The 17,909-nt window shown below is 48.7% G+C and overlaps 1 protein-coding gene across 8 annotated transcripts in view; it reads left to right on the top strand.

Annotated features, from left to right (window-relative positions):
- WDFY4 (WDFY family member 4) overlaps positions 1–17,909 on the top strand; it is a 295,461-nt gene that overhangs the window by 82,401 nt on the left and 195,151 nt on the right. For all 8 annotated transcript variants that reach the window (XM_030335435.1, XM_030335436.1, XM_030335430.1 and 5 more), the window contains 5 exons: positions 13,487–13,701; positions 14,537–14,631; positions 15,543–15,780; positions 15,968–16,044; positions 17,103–17,324. In XM_030335435.1, the coding sequence (XP_030191295.1) occupies positions 13,487–13,701; positions 14,537–14,631; positions 15,543–15,780; positions 15,968–16,044; positions 17,103–17,324 (847 nt within the window). The remainder of the gene's footprint in view (positions 1–13,486; positions 13,702–14,536; positions 14,632–15,542; positions 15,781–15,967; positions 16,045–17,102; positions 17,325–17,909) is intronic.

Below are 17,909 nucleotides of genomic sequence, written 5' to 3'. Positions count from 1 at the left end.
CTGTCTCTCTCTGTCTCAAAAATGAATAAACGTTAAAAAAAAAAAAATTAAAAAAAAAAAAAAAGATCCTGGGTTCTCCTCCATGGAGCCTTCTCCATCTGGCCTCTACCTGTGTCCTTCCAAGTGGACCCTCCAACCGGCCACATAGTAGCTCAGAGACCCCAAAGGCACAAGAGCAGAAGCTGCCTGCCCTTCCAAAGGCTTAGGCCTTGAACAAGGCAGCCTGGCTTCCACAGCATTGGTCTACTGGTCAAAGTGAGTCATAGGTTCAGCTTAGACTCTGTTGGAAGGGCCATATGCCTCCCTTACTGACGTGAGGGGTTGCATGCATATATATAGGACAGAAGGAATTGTTAGGGGTTATCTTTTAAGACCAGCGCCTTGGGGCGCCTGGGTGGCGCAGTCGGTTAAGCGTCCGACTTCAGCCAGGTCACGATCTCGCGGTCCGTGAGTTCGAGCCCCGCGTCGGGCTCTGGGCTGATGGCTCAGAGCCTGGAGCCTGTTTCCGATTCTGTGTCTCCCTCTCTCTCTGCCCCTCCCCCGTTCATGCTCTGTCTCTCTCTGTCCCAAAAAAAATAAATAAAAACGTTGAAAAAAAAAATTGTTAAGACCAGCGCCTTAAGCATTAACTGGTAGATAAAAATATTCGACCCCTAAATAAAATGTCCTTTAATTCTTTAAGTGTCGTCTAACCATTTAGTTGTCTCAAGTGTGGGACTTTGCTTTCTTTACCTTGGCATTCAAGATTGGCCTGCCTGGAGCATTTTGGAAACTAATAGACACTCAGGGGCTATATCTATGCTAGGCATGTTATTTCATCAATATTCGTAACAGCTCATTCCAGTACTCTAGAATCTCCCCATTTTGCAAGTGCTTGAGACTCAAGAAAGTTCTGTGGTCATGGGGCTGGTGAGGAGAGGTCTGGAGCTCACTCCCAGGCCCCAAGTCAAGAAGTGCTTGATGAATGGGTCTCTCATTCTTTGAAGCTTTGGCAGAATGTAGGATCATGCATTCTTAGCCTCGTACATTTTTCCAGGTGCAATAGCCTCATTGTGAGGATGTCTGGCTTCCTCAGCTATATTTCCAACCATGTAATTTGCTTGCAATGAGAACAACCAAGCCAGTGGTATGAGTGGCCTTAGCAGTCAGGCGGTTGCTGGTGGATGTGTTGTGCGAAACTCCACCACAGTGATGACCCGTGACGTGAGACAGAGCAGAAGGTGGCCTATCTCTCATCTCCTAGGGCATGGAAATTGTATGGATGGACCTGAGTTTCAGATCCACTCTGTGAGTTGTCACATTAGTGCATGGAGTGGGACTCTACTCCTCTGTGATGGCAATCGGACATATTAAGTATGCAAATGAGAACTCCATTTGTTAGGATTCTTTTTCTTCAGTCAAGTCACAATAAGTAATTTAAGGAGAAGTCTAATTCTCCCTCACTGTCTCAAACATGCAAATGAAATGTAGTAGTGCGTTTTCTCAAATATTTGCTGCAGATACCAAATCAGCAGCTATTAAAAGTTGAATAATTACAGTAATTAATTTCTGGAGGGGGGGGGTGGGAAACCTCATAACAATCAATAGAAGAGCAAATCAAATGAGAAACGAGACCACACAGGAAAAAGCCGGAACAGAAAGGGCTGCAGGACTGCACCTTTGGTGCAGGAAAGTGCAGTAGATGGCAGTGTTACTAAGAGGATGGAATGTGAGATCCCCCTCTCCCTTTAGGTGGGCCTGATTGTTCCCAGCATTACATGTGTAGCCACCCTCCTCAGATGATCTTCCTACCTCATGGGTGAGAAACTGATGGCTTTCCAAGGCACAGATGTCATTTCAGGGGTGATAGCTTAAATAACTACACATATGGGGTATCTGATTTCTTTCTTTTTTTTTTTAATTTTTTTTCTTAATGTTTATTTAGTATTGAGAAACAGAGAGAGACAAAGCATGAGCGTGGGAGGGGCAGAGGGAGGAGGAGACAGAGAATCCAAAGCAGGCTCCAGGCTCTGAGCTGTCAGCACAGAGCCCGACGCAGGACTCAAACCCACAAACTGCGAGATCATGACCTGAGCCGAAGTCAGACGCTTAACCAACTGAGCCACCCAGGCGCCCCTGATTTATTTCTAATCATGGCCGTAGGAAAATTGTTTTGCTCACAACCAAGAGGTGTCTTTCCCTCGACCCTCCAAAATGTTAGCACCATGAACTGCTCTTGGAAAGATAATCCAGTTGGGTTTTTTTTTTTTTTTTTGGCCTCCTGTGTCATCACCAGTGTTAAAATTGGACTGGGGGAATTCAGCTGTGACTGTTGCTGTCCTAAGCACAAGGCAGACATGGAGTCCAGCTCAGTTCTCTGGGGGCTGAGTTGGCCTCAGAAAGAAGCAACAAATTGGCAAGACGACGTTTTCCCTTTCTAGATGCTCAGCAGCCTTAAGGGTCTCGTTGTAGGGATGTGGCTGTGGGCCAGAACTCTGACCGGTCCTGCAAGGGCTCTCTGGTCCCCAGCATCACTCTGCTTTCATCAGGACTGCCTTCTTCAGTGACTAGTGGGGGGCATTTGCTTGTGCTCGTAAGTGTAACTCAGAGGGTGGGAAGCCAGATCCAGTTTCACAGAGGTGGAACTCAGATTGTGACGGAGTAGCCAATGGGATGTACGTGCGACTGTGAATAATTACTCACACCTTCTAGATGCTGCTGGGGATTCAGAGATGAATGTCACGGGAGCTCACACTCTGAGTCGAGGGTGGCTAGGAAGAGGAGTGTAGAAGACAGCAAGACCACACTCTCATGACTATAACAAAGGTTTGCCCACCGGGCCTTGGGACGGAGGGGAGGGAAAGCCACAGAGAGCTGGGGATATGGCTGGAATCTGGAGCCAGGCTTTAAAGAAATGGCGCCTGGGTGGCTCAGTTGGTTAAGCAACCCACTTCTGCTCAGGTCATGATCTCACCCTTCATGAGTTCGAGCCCCGTGTCAGAATTGAATTGTATTGGGTTACCATTCATCATCATCATCATCATCATCATCATCACCACCACCATCATCATCACCACCTGCACCACACTCTTTAGTGAACACCTACTGTATGAGAGTAGATTTCAAGCTTTGAAGACAGCAGGGTTTCAGATCTCAGCTCTGCCCCTGAACAGTCACACAGCTGTGGGAAATGACTTAACCTCTGTGACCCTTAACTTTCTTGGCTGTAGCGTGGGGGATAATAATATCTTCCTTGTGGCATTATTGTTGACGATTAAATGACGCAGTGCGTGAGCGCTCAGCACAGTGAGCAGAACATACACCGCAGCATGGGAAGCACTTGCTAAATGGTGAAACTACTGCTTTTAGTGGCCAGAAACTCTACAAGCATTTTATCTTTATAAGACCCCTGCAAGGTGGATATCAATGTTCCCACTTTGCCGATGAGGACTTGAAATTTGTAGAAATTGAGTGACAGATTTAACATGGTTGCTAGGTGGCAGACGTCTGTGATGCCAGGCTCCTGGACCTCCAGCCTCTGTGCTGAGTGGCCTTTCCTGCGTGGACTTGGTAACCACGGGAGGCTATTGGAAAGCAACAACATGATCAGACCTGGGTATTAGGGAGACCGTGGTCTACAGTCAGTCAGTACCGCAAGTCACTGTTGGGTGCGTTCCAGATTCTACCGCCCTGGAAAAGTCCTGGGCAGTCTGATGGGACAGAAAAAAAGATCAGGCTCAGGGCTGCATTTGTCTATCAACTCTTTGTACCTTAATTTGGAAAAGCGTGCCATTTTCTGGAATTAGCCTGCATTTCAAACACATTGAACTAATCATATGGGTTTCAAATAACTAAAATATTGACAGCGTTAGTAGCCCTGGGTAGCGTTGTGTAAGAGCAGGCTATTTTAAAAGAGCCATTTCCTCCAACAAGGAAATGAGTAAAGTAGGACTCTCATTTTGTTAAATTGTGACACATCAGAAATTCCAAATATGTTGAATTTTGGGTAACCTATGCTCTTTCCTACTGGACCCCCAAAGCCCCTGGTTTCTATTGTTTCTAAATGAGAAAAATATCAATCCTGGTCAAAATCCAGTTTTCTTTTTAGGGGAACCTCTTAAATAGAGCAAATAGACACAATCTCACATAATGACAAAGAGGATCAAAAGCAAGACACAAGGAATGTAGAATGATGGAGTAGAAGTTAAAGTTAGATGGCAAGACCTCTGGCCCAATTGTCAGGTAACCTCGCTTCTAGTGCTTTCTACCATCATTAGTTCCACGACTCATGTAGGCTACTTCCTGTCTCCACATCTCAGTTTCAGCTACTCAGATCTGGCCTAGATCACAGGGATTGCAAACTCAATGTCTTGGGACCAGGGAGGTAAAGGAAATGAGTAGGTATACATAATAGGAAGTGTTGAGGCCTGTGGCTCTAGGGAAGGGTTCTTGTCTTGCCTAAAGGCACTTCCACTTAACTAAGGGGCAATAAAACAGGAGGAAAGCCAAACTGTGCCCACCAAATAAAACACTTTTATACACCATCAGTTGAGGACCCTTAAGAGATTTAAATTCCCTTCCTTATGATGAATGCATGACACTGTTAAAATCATAGGCTTTGGAGTAAGACCTGGGTGGAGTGCCAGTTCTGACACTCATTAGCTATGTGACCATAGGAAACTGATGTATCTTCAAGTCTCAGTGTCCCCTTATAATATTTCCCCATTAGGAAAAGTAGTGGAGAGTGTAGTTGTAAAGTACTTAGCATAGTACTTGGCACACAGTATCTGCTCATCAGACACTGGCTCCATTGTACCCCCACACCCTTCCCTTCTAGCTTTGGCAGTCTGTATTCCTAGGACTCTGAGTCATGGCATACAAGAAATTTGGAAAGAATAAATGGGAGATAATGCATTTTAGGTATATTTCCAACTGGCATTTTACTATTGTGAAATTAATAACAGAGAATTGATGTTGAACTACATGTTACAGTCTACTTAGGAATCAAAAGGCTGAGTTCTCTCTTCTGCCTGTTTTGCATTTGGTCTATGACCTGGGTGAAGCTCAAATGGCGGATAGCATAAAACTGGGAGGAGGAGTTACCCACTGGATGACGAAATGGGGCTGTGAAGGTTTCTACCAGCCTGAGTAACGGATCAGAACCCCATTGACTCAAAATTCAGCAGAGATGATCAGGCCTGTGCTCATGTCTGAATGCACATATCCACTGGGTGGGGAAGGAACAGAATACGTGAGAGAGTCCTAGGGGGTTTGGTGCAAGGTCAGTAATTGTCCCAAGTGAGTGAGGATACTGCTATGGTGAGTTCTACTTCTTGCTATATTTATAGAACTATAGTGCCCAATTTGAGGGAGGTGGTAGTCCCATGACCCCTTAACATGCTGCACCTCTGTTTGTCCAGAGGTGAGAAGCCAGGATGGCAAGGGATCCGAAAAACCTCCTTAGTCATGCAAGGAATAGTGAACAGATCTCCGGGTGGGTAGCTGAGAGAGAAAGACATTGGGGAAATGAGAGCTGGGCAGATACTTGTCGGTCAATTGTTGGTAGAACAGTAGAATGCACACACAAAGATCAGTTAGTCAAGCAGCCAATTATTTGTGCTTAATAAAAGGACAAACTTGCCCAGACTGGCTGGGCAGCTGTGGAGGTAATGAGCTAATCTGCCCTGGAGATTCCAAGTGGCTCAGAAATGTGGCTGTTGGTGAGTTACATATATGTGAGACTCCCACCTGGCTTCTCAAGATGGCAGAAATGGTCAAATTACTGTGTACCACTTACTAAATTCAGATGATCCCCGTGTGGGGCAGAGCCATGAGCACTTAGTTTTTCCTGTAAGTTTTGAGAGGTTGGCCTAAGACAGGATGGGATAGGTACCCACTGCCCAACCCATAGAGTCACCAGGGTCAATTGGTTTTGCCTCGAAAACCCAGAGCTAGCCAGTACTCTGCAAGCTTCAATACCTGGGGGCCTGAGAGGCAGCGATTACGGTGATAAAGTGGCCTCTGGAGCTGAACTTCTGGTTTGGATTCCTGTGCCTCCCCCATGTAATCTCAGCAAGCTATAATCTCTCTGGCCTCAGTTCCCTCATCTGTAAGATGGGGTAATAATAGCAACTAGCTCATGGCGTTTGAGAATTAAATGAGCCAGTACATGAAAGCACTTAGAAGGGTGAGCCTTCAAATAGTGAGTGGGCAGTGATGTTAGCTCTCATCACTAGCCACGGAGCCTGCGAACATGGTAGGTGTATACTCTTGCTCTTAGAGTGAGCTGGTACAATTCACGGTGGCCTTGAAAGCCAGACACTTGGTTGGAAGTGTCCTCTACCGCCATTAGAGGAGAAGACCACAACCAAGAAGGGTTAGTGTCCTGAAAACACCTGCGTCCTATAAGAAAAAGCACTTTCACAGAAAGTGTTTCTATTGACTCCCACAACAACATACTAGGGTGGCACATATTTTCATTATTCTCATTTTAAAGCTAAGGAACTGAGGCCTAGGGAAAATAAGGAGCTAGCCCAAGTTCACTCATTAGTCAGTGTCAAATCAGCATGAGAACCTAGCTGTGGGTAGATTTTGTTGCCCTGTGCCTAGAAGGTGATGGAGGCTAATGTCTGTCTGGAAGGTCAGAAACAACACGCCAGGCCTTGCGCCACAGTTTGCTTGTGAATAAATCCCTCATCTCTACAAAAGACTGTGTACTCTACAGCCTTGTTCCGGGAATCTCCTCCAGACGATTGTGGATGGTAATCTGTTAGCAACAACAAAAAATCTGCTTTAACAATATCTCTTAACGAAGTCATGTCAACACTTGACTTTGGCTAAAGCACCAGAGACACTCAGGGTAAGTTTATGCCTCCTCTTCCTGGGGGAAGGAAGCCTGCAGGGAAGGCCTGGCCGTCAGCAGGAAGGGTTCTGGCTGAGGGTGGTGTTGGGCCTCCTGCAGCCCTGCATTGGGCTCCACTGCTCACTTGATCTAGCTCTCATGCAGTGAGGGCATGTGTGTCCAAGGGGATGGCAACTCTCCACGGATGGTTCAGGTTCCAGGCTGTGCAGGCAGCCTCCTGGATGGATGTTTACAGGCTGGTTTCCCTGGCGATGTTCTCACGGCTGACCACAGACTCATCGTGGGGGAGGGCATTGGGTGCTGGGGATGAGTCAGCCCGGCTGACGACTGGCTGTGATTGCCAGCCTTTCCCTGAAAGGCCATGTCCACTTTCACCACTTGATTTTTGCACATGCTGTTGCCTCTCCCAGAAAGACCATTTTCCCTGCTAGCCCGGCTCTGTCTTCATTGTCTTTCAACGCTTAGCTGGCACATCATCTTTTCTGACCACTCTTAGCCCTCTGGGTTAGGTGCACCTCCTGTTTTCTAGAACACCTTGAGCCCTTGTGCTTGCACTAACTGGGAAGCTATTGCAGTTGATGCAGAGACAGGTGCTAGGGCAACAAGGGTGAAGGGTCATTATCTCAGGCAGTGGTTCACAGTGTGGTGGAGACTGGGAGTGGTAGAAAGTGATCTATCTATCATCTGTCTACTGAGAGAGCCATCAGAGCGTAGCATCTGTTTATTTATTATTTATTTATTTAAAAAATTTAAATTTATTTTTGAGAGAGAGAGAGAGAGACAAGAGTGAGTGGGCAAGGGGCAGAGAAAGGGGGGAGACACAGAATCTGAAGCAGGCTCCAGGCTCCGAGCTGCCAGCACAGAGCCCCATGCGGGGACTCGAACCCACAGACTGCGAGATCATGACCTGAGCTGAAGTTGTACACTTAACTGACTGAGGCAGCCAGGCACCCCAGAGTGTAGTAATAGGATTGAGGTATGGACAGTGCTGTTTGGGAAAATCTGAAAAGATTTCTTAGATGTGAGAACGTGTGAATTGTCTCTTGAATGATAACTAGGAACTCGGCGAAGGGATGGGGGTACAAAGGGCATTCCCAGCTTCGGGCGTCAGTCGAAACTGGTGTGCACATTTGGCAAACGGAGAGACTATACTAGGCCTGGAGACGGGGTGTACCAAAGGGGAGGATGCAGTAAAGTTGGAGAGAGACAAATCCCTTATAAATAGAAGATCCTGGGCTTCTGTTACCAGGTGGCATTAGCCATCACATGCATGTAATTTATGGAAGAAGCAGAAGGCTTGGAGCAGGCACCCGTATGCATTTAGGTCTTAGTTGCATATCTGTTCAAGTGGATCAATGAAAGTGCCTTCAGACATGGTTTCTACTGATTTTGGTGCTACTTGGACTTCTTACACATAAGCCAGGACCACAAACTCCCACACTTATAAGGCCATGTGGACACCACAAATGAATCTATCAGGCTGTGGCGAAAGGGAAAGTTTATACCCATATATAGAAAGAACTAATTCTAAGTAAGCAAAGATAACAGCTTGTCAAATGAAACCCATCTGTGGGCCCTACTTACCTGTGATATCTCTGAAGAGCTGAGGTCACTTAAATTAGATCATGTCTTTTCCAAAATCATCAAAGAACATTTCAACCAAATTGGAATAAGCAACCAATCCCAATTTGAGTAGTTCAGTAGAACTCCCTGTTCTTTCAAGTGTCCGGGGGAAGCACGTGTGGTCATCTGATGGCTTTTACATCTACGTCAGGATACACCATGGACTGATGTGCCCAAAGCCTCGGAGGAACCCACCCCACCAGGACCCAGCCCTCCTTGGGCTCTGGGACCTTATTAATCTGGACCAGGAGAGAAAGGGAGAGAGAGATGAAGAAGAGTGAACATCCACAGCTAGACAAGGGTAGACTTGAAGGCTTGACTGTTAAGTGGATAAAGTAAAACACTCCTAAAGGCTGTCCCACAAATTGCTCTGTGATAATTTACCTTGGGGGTCCAGCCTGCCGGCCAGCCTGGTGACCCTGCGCAGCCACCATGGAGTCCTAATTGAACCACCACCCCCTAGCCTCCATTGGAAATAATATGCGTTAGGAAAATCAATCCATTTGGAGGGGGAGAAACCAGACTGGCTTCCTGCTACTGCTCATATTTTCACTAAAACCCCATTTTTACTGGAACCAACACTGAAAAAACCAGCACATTTTATTCAAAACAAGGCAATATTGTTATTGACAGAGCTGCAGTGATAATGAGGACGATCAATTTTCCCTCCTCCATTATGGGGTATTGAGCAATTTTGGAGTAAACTTGTGGCATCATTAGACAAGATCAGCATTTCTCCCTTTCGAAAACTTCCGTGTCTTTCCTCCTTTCCTTCTTTCTTTCTTTCTTTCTTTCTTTCTTTCTTTCTTTCTTTCTTCCTTTCTTCCTTTCTTCCTTTCTTCCTTTCTTCCTTTCTTCCTTTCTTCCTTTCTTCTCTCTCTCTCTTTCTTTCTTTCTGCTTTTCCTTTTTTTGCGTATTTAGATTTTAAGTAGCTTTTCTCTGGTGGATAAAGAAGAAAAAAAGCAGGGGCGCCTGGGTGGCGCAGTCGGTTAAGCGTCCGACTTCAGCCAGGTCACGATCTCGCGGTCCGTGAGTTCGAGCCCCGCGTCGGGCTCTGGGCTGATGGCTCGGAGCCTGGAGCCTGTTTCCGATTCTGTGTCTCCCTCTCTCTCTGCCCCTCCCCTGTTCATGCTCTGTCTCTCTCTGTCCCAAAAATAAATAAACGTTGAAAAAAAAAATTAAAAAAAAAAAAAAAAGAAGAAGAAAAAAAGCAAACAACAACAACAAAAGAAAGCCAAAAGTCCCTGAAGCAATAAGTGAAGTGCTGGTAATAAAACTGGAGATTGTAGACCTTTTTAATTCTTATTAATAAGAATTATTATTAATAATACACTGCGAGGTATTTTTACATCTTGCTTCATACGGACTGTCTCCCCAACTTTCACCCCAAATTAAAAGACTACAGATACCAAATAATCCAGATTCTGGGAGAAGGAAACTTCAAGGCAAGGGGGTGGAGGCTCCCTTTTGGTTCCGAGAGGAACGGAGAAGAGGAAAGGCCGAGGTGCACACCCTGTGGGATGCAGGGAGAGACACTGAAAATTGCAGAGGAAAGGTCTGGGGAAGGGAGTTAAGGAGGTTGGGCAGATTTCCATGAGGAGGAGCTCCTCAAAGTGAAAGTGATGGAGTTATTTAGCGTAAATGAGTTTTGGCATTTCTCCCTTCTGTCTCTGGTCCCTTTTGGGTTACACATTGCCTCTCCCAGTTTACGCCGGCTGTGTTAATACTGCAGTGACAGGGAAGGGGTTGTCTCAGTCCATTCAGGCTGCTATAAGAAAATACCATAGACTGGGTGGCTTATAAACAACAAGAATTTATTTCTCTCATAGTTCTGGAGCCGGAAGTCCAAAAGCACGGCGCTGGCAGATTCAGTGTCTGGTGGGGGCCCACTTCCTCATGGATGGCCCTGTTCTTACTGTGTCCTTATACGGCACAAGGGAAAAGAAGGCTCTCCCGGGTCCCTTTTATAAAAGCATTAATCCCATTCATGAGGGCTCCACCCTCGTGACCTAATCACTTCCCAAAGGCCCCACCTCCAAATACATCACATTGGAAATTAGGGCTCAACATATGGATTCTGGGGACACAGGCATCCAGTCCATTACAGACACCATCTTCCCCCAATGATGAGATCTTCCTTTGGCATCAGTGATGTTGGCAACAGGATGACACTTCATTTCAGAATGACAAAATCTTGCCTGGGAGCAATCCCCCTGAAAAAACATTCTAATGTAGTTTAAATTTTAAACTAAAATGAAAATGGCCTAAAATTTTAAGTTGGAAGTATTACTGAAGATAGGGTAAAGACAGAAATTTCACTAAATGCCATCAGTCTGTGGCAGGAGCTCTAGCGATGTGCTCCTGGAAGGAAGAGAGGAAGGTAGAGGGTGAGCTGTGTGACCCCTTCATTTTTTTTTTAAATCTAAGAACAGTGTAAATATGTGTCCCAAATACAGTTTAATCCTTGAAACATATATGCTACTAAGCGGTGTCCGAAGCCTGTGGAAGAGTGCCATCTTATTAATTTCAGTCCCTTAGTGATACAAACATAGTCTTGATCACTGTGGCCAGGGTGGTCCCAAATCACTGCACACGTGAGGAGGAGATGGGAAGCGAGGTGATCCTGAGCATGGGGTCTGGGATCAAAGCCAGGCCCTGACTTACCATGCGGCCTGGACAATGAACTTCTCTGGGCTCAGTTTCCTCATCTGTAAAATGGGGAGAGTAATAGTACCTCCATCATAGGGTTGTTCACGGGGATTATATAATCTATACATGTCAAAATGCTTAGACTAGAGCCTGGCACATCCTGGACACCCAGGAAATATACTCATCTCAGAGCAAAATGTGGCCCCCACAGTAGATGCCAGGCTCAGATTCCCTTCTAGATCCAAGAGCTCCGCGAAATGCATGAGGGGCTGCAGGGAACCCCTCCCACCCAGCCACTGTAAATCCTCTGCTACAGCTCCTTTTCTTACTGTACTCAGACTGTCCCCCCTCACCCGTCTTGCCTGTAGCCTGTGATTCCCTTGAGAGCGGGGACAGTGTTTTGTTAATCTTGAAATTTAGCCAGAGCCTGACGTTGAAGAAGCCATTAATACTTGTTTGAGTCAGAGGGGGAAGAAGGGCAAGCGGCGAAGGACTCCAAGAAAGCTTTCATGGTTGGGGGAGTGGGTGTACATATCAGATGGTCTGTGACTTGATGGGAGGAGAAGCCAGTCATCGTTAGAAAGAGATTATTCAAATTAGTGCCTTTGTGGTTACTCCTGGCTTTACACTGGTGGACTAACCTAGACATGATCTGTGTTGTCAGAGATCCCCTTTCTTGAGACCAAAAACTCGGCCAAGGGTGTGCAATATATAAAGCATGCTAGGGCCTCAGGTAGGGTTCCTCAGAAGTGGAGCCCAAGGCAGGGGCACAGGTACATCAGATCCTTCAAGGGAGGGATTCAAGGAAAGGGGAGTGAAGGAAGCAGGATGATACAGGGGAAGAAGCTGAGTGAGGATTAGCTGAAGTCCAGCTTCAGCCTGAGCCCACAGGGCGGGGCTTTCAGGCATGAACTGCACCACCGAGGCAGAAGCCATGACCTCACGGCTGTAGTCTGGCGTGTGTGTGTGTGCACGCATGTGCACGTGGTATGTGGATGTGTGTGTGTTTGCATGTGTGCGTGTATGAGCATGTGCACATATGCATGTACACATAAATATGGCTCTGTGGGCATGTATATACATGTGCATGCATGCACACACACACGCATGGATGCTCCTGTGTGTCCACGTGTGCATACGCTTTTGAGTATATATGCATGAGTGAACATATATGGGGGGCACATTGCTCCTGGACAGGGCAGCTCCCAGTTGGGGAAGGGCAGCCCTCTAGAGCAGGCATGGCTATGATGGGTACACTCATCTGGAAAAGGAGGTCTGGGGGAGGCTCCCATAGCATCCACTGCAGGAAAATTCCATTACGTTCTAACTGGTATCCCTCTCACTTCAGACAACATCGTATACAATGGTAAAAGAGACTGTAGGCAGCCCCAAAAGTTTTTGTAGAGGAATTTCTCCCTCTCCACCCCCACCCCAGACTGTCTGCATCACTACAGAGGGCTGGGAATTTCAGGCGTTTATATTTTTACGAAGAAAAGAAAGGAAGATTGCGGAAACCATGTATTTGGCTCAAGTATTCACTGAGCTGACCCTGTGCGCTCTCTTCTGCGGGCCTCAGGGACATAAAGATACTGAAGGGACTGGAAAAGTAGTAAGGGTAAGATAAAAGCACCACTATCGGTGTCTGAGAGGTGGACGAAGGACAGTGGGAAGGCACATGGGGGCGGGGGGTAGTGACAATCAGGGGCTGAGGGCAGGCGTTGGCGAGCAGTTCTCGCAGGAGTGGCGACTTGAGCTGGCGTGGGCGCTGAGCGTGGCCTGGTCCGGCCACAGCCAGTCTGCGTGGGCACTGCCTGTGGGCCTGCCTCCCCGGGGCACTGCACTTTCTGTGCCGGGAGTACGACCTCAAACACAGGGCTGCTTTGTGAGCGAAGGCTGTGGGGGCGTGGGACCCTCCAGAGGCTCAGCCACTGCCCAGGACTGCAAACCTGTCTGACCCCGGTCTTCCTACCTTTCGAAAGGAGCCATGTGTCTGGACTTTTATGTGAAATTTCCAGATGTTTAAATGTTAGCAATTAATTCAGAAACTGCTTAAACATCACGCGGGGCAGACACCGCGTCTCTGGGGCAGATGCGGCCTCTTGCTGGCCGGCTCGCAGTCTCTGTTTTAAGCCTCTATGTGTTTGGCAGCTGACCTCAGTGGCCCCCATCCTCCCACAGACCAGCCTCTGGGGTTCCCATTGCACGAGAAGTGGGCACATCTGAGAACCCCCGATATAGAGTACAGTTAGAACAGGCTGTGTGGGTGCAGGCGTCTGGCCCCACACCAGTTTGGGGCCTGGTTGGGGGCCCATCAAAGTTGCCCACAAAATGTCCTGACCTCCAGGGCTCACTGTTTGCTTTTGCTCTCTTAGCTTTCCCAGGAGATCCAGTGCTCCGTGGCCAGTCATATCCAGTCCCTGGTGAAATCGGAGAAGAACCGGCAGGTCATGTGTGAGGCAGGGATGCTTAGGACCCTCGTGGCCTCCTGCCGCAGGGCCCTGACCACCAGCACCAGCCCCTTGCACTCAGGCCTCATCAGGATTTTTGAAAAACTTGCCTCCCAAGCCATCGAACCAGACGTGTTAAGGTACTGTGTGCCGCTCAGTAAACACTGCTGAGCTGCTGGCAGCTGTACTCAGGCCCAGTGGACAGTAGGAGTACACGACACAGGTGTCCCCATGCCCCCTCCTGCATCCCCTCTGTGCAGGGTGTGGCCCTTCCCAGCATTGGACAGCGCGAGTCCAGGAGGAACCCCGGGTGCATGCGGGCAGTGCGGAGGCCCACAAAGCAGACACAGCCCCTCCCGTGGAGCTGTGGTCTTTGGAGAGAGGGGACCCTTCAGAGGGTCCTGCAGACAACACAGAATCGCATGGTGGGGGATGCTCAGTGGATAATGCCAAAGCTACGGGAACTGAGAGGGGCGGGGGCTGTGAGGGCTTCACTGCTCAAGGGGTGAGGCTGTAGGAGCCAGGCTGGTGTGACGAGCAGTGGCCGAGACTCCCGACAGAGAGAGGGACAGAAGCGGTGCTCCCTTGTATCCTATGGGAGCCTTCCTGCCAGCAGCCCGTCCATGAAGCCACCTGGTGCCTGGAAAGCTGAGCAGGAGGGAGAGGCACAGAGCAGACAAACGGACCAGACACAAAACGGAGTAGGACAAATTCCTTCTTCTCTCTTCCAAATCTGGTTTGAGGCTGCTAGCTGGTCAAAGACACCTAAAGGCACCAGCTCTGTGGTCTGGGTGCCAGGCCAGTCTCCCTCTGTTTCTGCATGGCTTAAGGAAGCGCTTTCCAAACAGAGAGAAGGAAAGTGGAGGAGGGCATCAGGGAGCACTGAGATTTGGGAAAGTGCTCGGATGAAGCTGGAGAACACTTCTGTTCATAAAAGGTCTTCATTTTGTTTCTCTTGCATGTTCTGATGCTTAGACAGTTTCTAGGTCTTGGAGTTCCCCCACCTCCGTCAGCTGCAACGAAAATCCTCCATTCATCTTGTGTCCACGGAGGGGACTCTGGAGGCTCAGGTGAGGACGGAGGAAAGAACAGGAACAGGTTAATGGGAATTAAAAAGAATATGCATTCCTTAGAAGGGAGCCTTCACAACAGGTGGGAAGCAGACAGATTTAAAAAATGGTATTGCCTGCTGCTCAGTGGAGCAAATGAGGAAAAGCAGGATTGGTGGTCCCTGGAGAAAGACCAGATCTGGAAGGAAAAGGATGACCCCCATCCTCATATAAGACAGGTGATGCTGAGCGTGCCCTTGGCCCCTTTGGTCCCAGATCATGGAAAGAGCGATAGGGTTTCCTTCATGATACAGTGCATGCTAGAATACCCAGAGCTGCACCTGGATGGAGGTGCCAGTGATGGTTTTTTGCACAGCTCACAGCTCAGGGGACAGTTGGGCCGTCAAGAGGCCAAAGCATTGGGTGGGTCCCCTAGTATCAGTCCTGGTACCTGGGAGGCTGCTGACTCCGGGGACCGGCTTAAAGAATAGAAAGCTATGGGCAGGTTGAGTGTGGATCACATAATTGAAGAACATGGATGGAGATTCAGCTGGTCCTGGCAATCAGGGGAGGGGAGCAGAGCTTTCAAAGAGACAGGCTGCTGTGAGCGGGAAGTTCAGGGAGCCAGGACAAAGTGTCAGTGAGCGACGGCCAGTGGGGCAAGCCAATGATGGCAACAGAAAATGGTGCGCTGGAAAGCTGGGGGTTTGTGGGGAATGATGGAATTAAGGGAAAAGAAGTTTCGAGGAGGGACGTAGTGTTGCTGCAGTTCAGGGTTACTAAGTCAGTAGAGAGCTGCTTCACGGGGGTCAGGAAGTGCTGTGACACTGTGGAGCCCTCCTTCAGGGCTGTGGCAGAAGCATCGAGGCTGTTATCAGAAGAGCAGATATGCTTGAACAGGGACATGTCTCTTCTCTTGCATGTTGCCTTAGGGTCCCAGGCTGCAGAAGCAGGGACTGCTGAGGGTCCCGTAGGAGCTGCCCCGGGGGCCGACCCTTGCTCAGCAGTCACACAGGCCCTCAGATCCTCGAGGACGTCCCAGGGCTCAACCACTGCCCTTCAGACTTCACTCAGCCTCATCTCCATGACCTCCCCGCGCAATCTGCAGCCTCAGAAGGCGGCTCTGGCTCCATCGTTTGTGGAATTTGACATGTCCGTGGAAGGCTATGGGTACAACACGTTTCCTTATGCTTGGAATGCACTTTATTAATTTCCCAGGGCCCTTGTAACAGCATCAGCTGCTTTCTGTCCTCATGGTGTAAGAGGGAGTGAGGTCCCTGCAGAGGGACAGAGGGGAGATGTCATGGCCAGAAGTTGGTTTGTGGTTCAATGATCTGAGATACTTTTCTGTTTCCAGCTGTTTGTTTATTCCGACTGTGTCTACAGTTATGGGAACCAGCACAGAGTATCTGGTCTCCGGAGGGATTGGGACAGGTAGGTGTTTCTCAGGGGGTTTAGCTTGCTGAGCCGTCCTCACCCTACCCCAGAATAAGTGCTTAGGGAGCCTTGATTTCAGATTCTGCTTGGCATTTCAAGAAAGTGTGAGTCTTTGTTGTTTCTGTATATCTGTAGAGGAGTCATCCTTCCGGTTTGTCATGCCTGTTTTAGGGCAGGAGGATCCTGTTTATTATGTGTCCCAAGGGCCTGTCCCATGCCTCTGCATAGAGTGGGGACTCAGTGAACACTGATGGGCTCATTCGGTGGTTTGATGTCTGAGTCTGCGTTGGATTCATTTTGTCAGTGATTGACAAAAGTTGAAACAAACACCTTACCCCACCTTAGGACTCTTTCTAGAGAAGAATATAAGTTCTATGTGGATGGCCATCTGATCGACCTGGGCCCTAGTAGGCTTTGTGCACTGCTGTGCTCGGCTAAAAACTGCCTGGGAAGGACAGGGCAAGAACCCGGTGCCGCCCGAGCTAAGCACCCTCAGTTAGAAGAACCTGGGTTTCTCTGGAACGGTGGGCTCTGAGGAGCCATTGCATTCACAGCCCAACATGGGGCACCAAGTCTGATTCTGCTTATTCACGGAGGACAGTGGGCCTGCTCTGCACTGTAACCCTGTTACAGGGCAGGAGGGCGTGGGTTTGCCTACAGTGGAGGCTTCCCCATACAAGGTTCAGCTGAGTAAGGCTGGTGTCCCCTGCCTCTCACAGCACACTGCCCAACTTTAGATCAGCTGACCAGTGGGCCAATGATGACCGATCTCAGGGTTATGCACCCCTTCCCTTGGCAAGGTGGCATGGAATAATAGGTGGGACAGAATTGGAGAGAGGCTTTGGGGATCTACACTCAAGTCCTGGTGGGAATATGCGAGTATGAAAAAGAGGACAAGCTTCTGTGGCGTGGGGTCGACATAAAGTGGGCATGAGTCAGGTGAGGCACAGAGCTGGACACAGTAGGGCCACATCTGGGCCGATTCAGAGCCACGGTGAGTCTAGACAAGATTCCAAGGCAGAGAAGTTCTAAGGGCGTGCTTGTTCTGACTCCAGGTGCTGCCAGATCGTTCCCTCCACTTGGTGGCCTGACCTTCTCCTGCTGGTTCCTGATCAGCAGGCACAGCACAGTCACTGAGGGCCACCCTCTGCGCTTCCTAACCTTGGTGCGTCACCTGGCCAGGACTGAGCAACCCTTCATCTGCTTCTCTGTCAGCCTGTGCCCGGACGACCTCTCCTTAGTTGTGTCTACAGAAGAGAAAGAATTTCAGTCCCTGGGTAAGGCGTTGGGAGCTGTTTTCACCTACACTTGGGGAGAATGGGGCTAATTCCGCAGCTTTTGGCACAAGAGCCCAGGAGCCCAACCCTCCTTTGGTGGCTGGTGGCTGGTCCAGGCTCTGCCATTTAGAGCTCAGCCTGGCTGTCTAAGCTCATCCCTCTGTGATGGCCAGAAATGGTCTGTTCTTCTTGTGTTCCCCAAGAGCGTCACTGTTTCATAGGGAGACACCCCAGGGGTGCCTTGGCATCATGGGCACAGAGCACAACTGCTTACTCCTCCCTCCTTCTTAGGAGGGCAAGTGTGCATGGCTACAGAGGCGGTCTAGTGCGGGGTAGACCCCAAAATCTGACTCCTGGACTTGAATACTACTTGCTCCATGACCCTGGGCAACTTACCTAACCCGTCTGTGCCTCAGGCTGGTGAATGAGAGTCGTGATAGCACCTACCTCCAAGGGTTGCTGTGAAAACCGAAACAAAACAATAACCCAAAAAAACCCAAAGTGACGTTTCTAACAGTTCTTAAACCCATGTCTGGCACAAGGCAAGACCTCAAGCAACTGTGGCTGCTGTCGTCATTATTTTAT

This window comes from Lynx canadensis, chromosome D2, assembly GCF_007474595.2.
Source record: "Lynx canadensis isolate LIC74 chromosome D2, mLynCan4.pri.v2, whole genome shotgun sequence".
In the NCBI taxonomy this organism is placed as follows: domain Eukaryota; kingdom Metazoa; phylum Chordata; class Mammalia; order Carnivora; family Felidae; genus Lynx; species Lynx canadensis.
The sequence above is the reverse complement of the archived record's forward strand: the minus strand, read 5'-3'. Positions and strand labels throughout refer to the sequence as shown.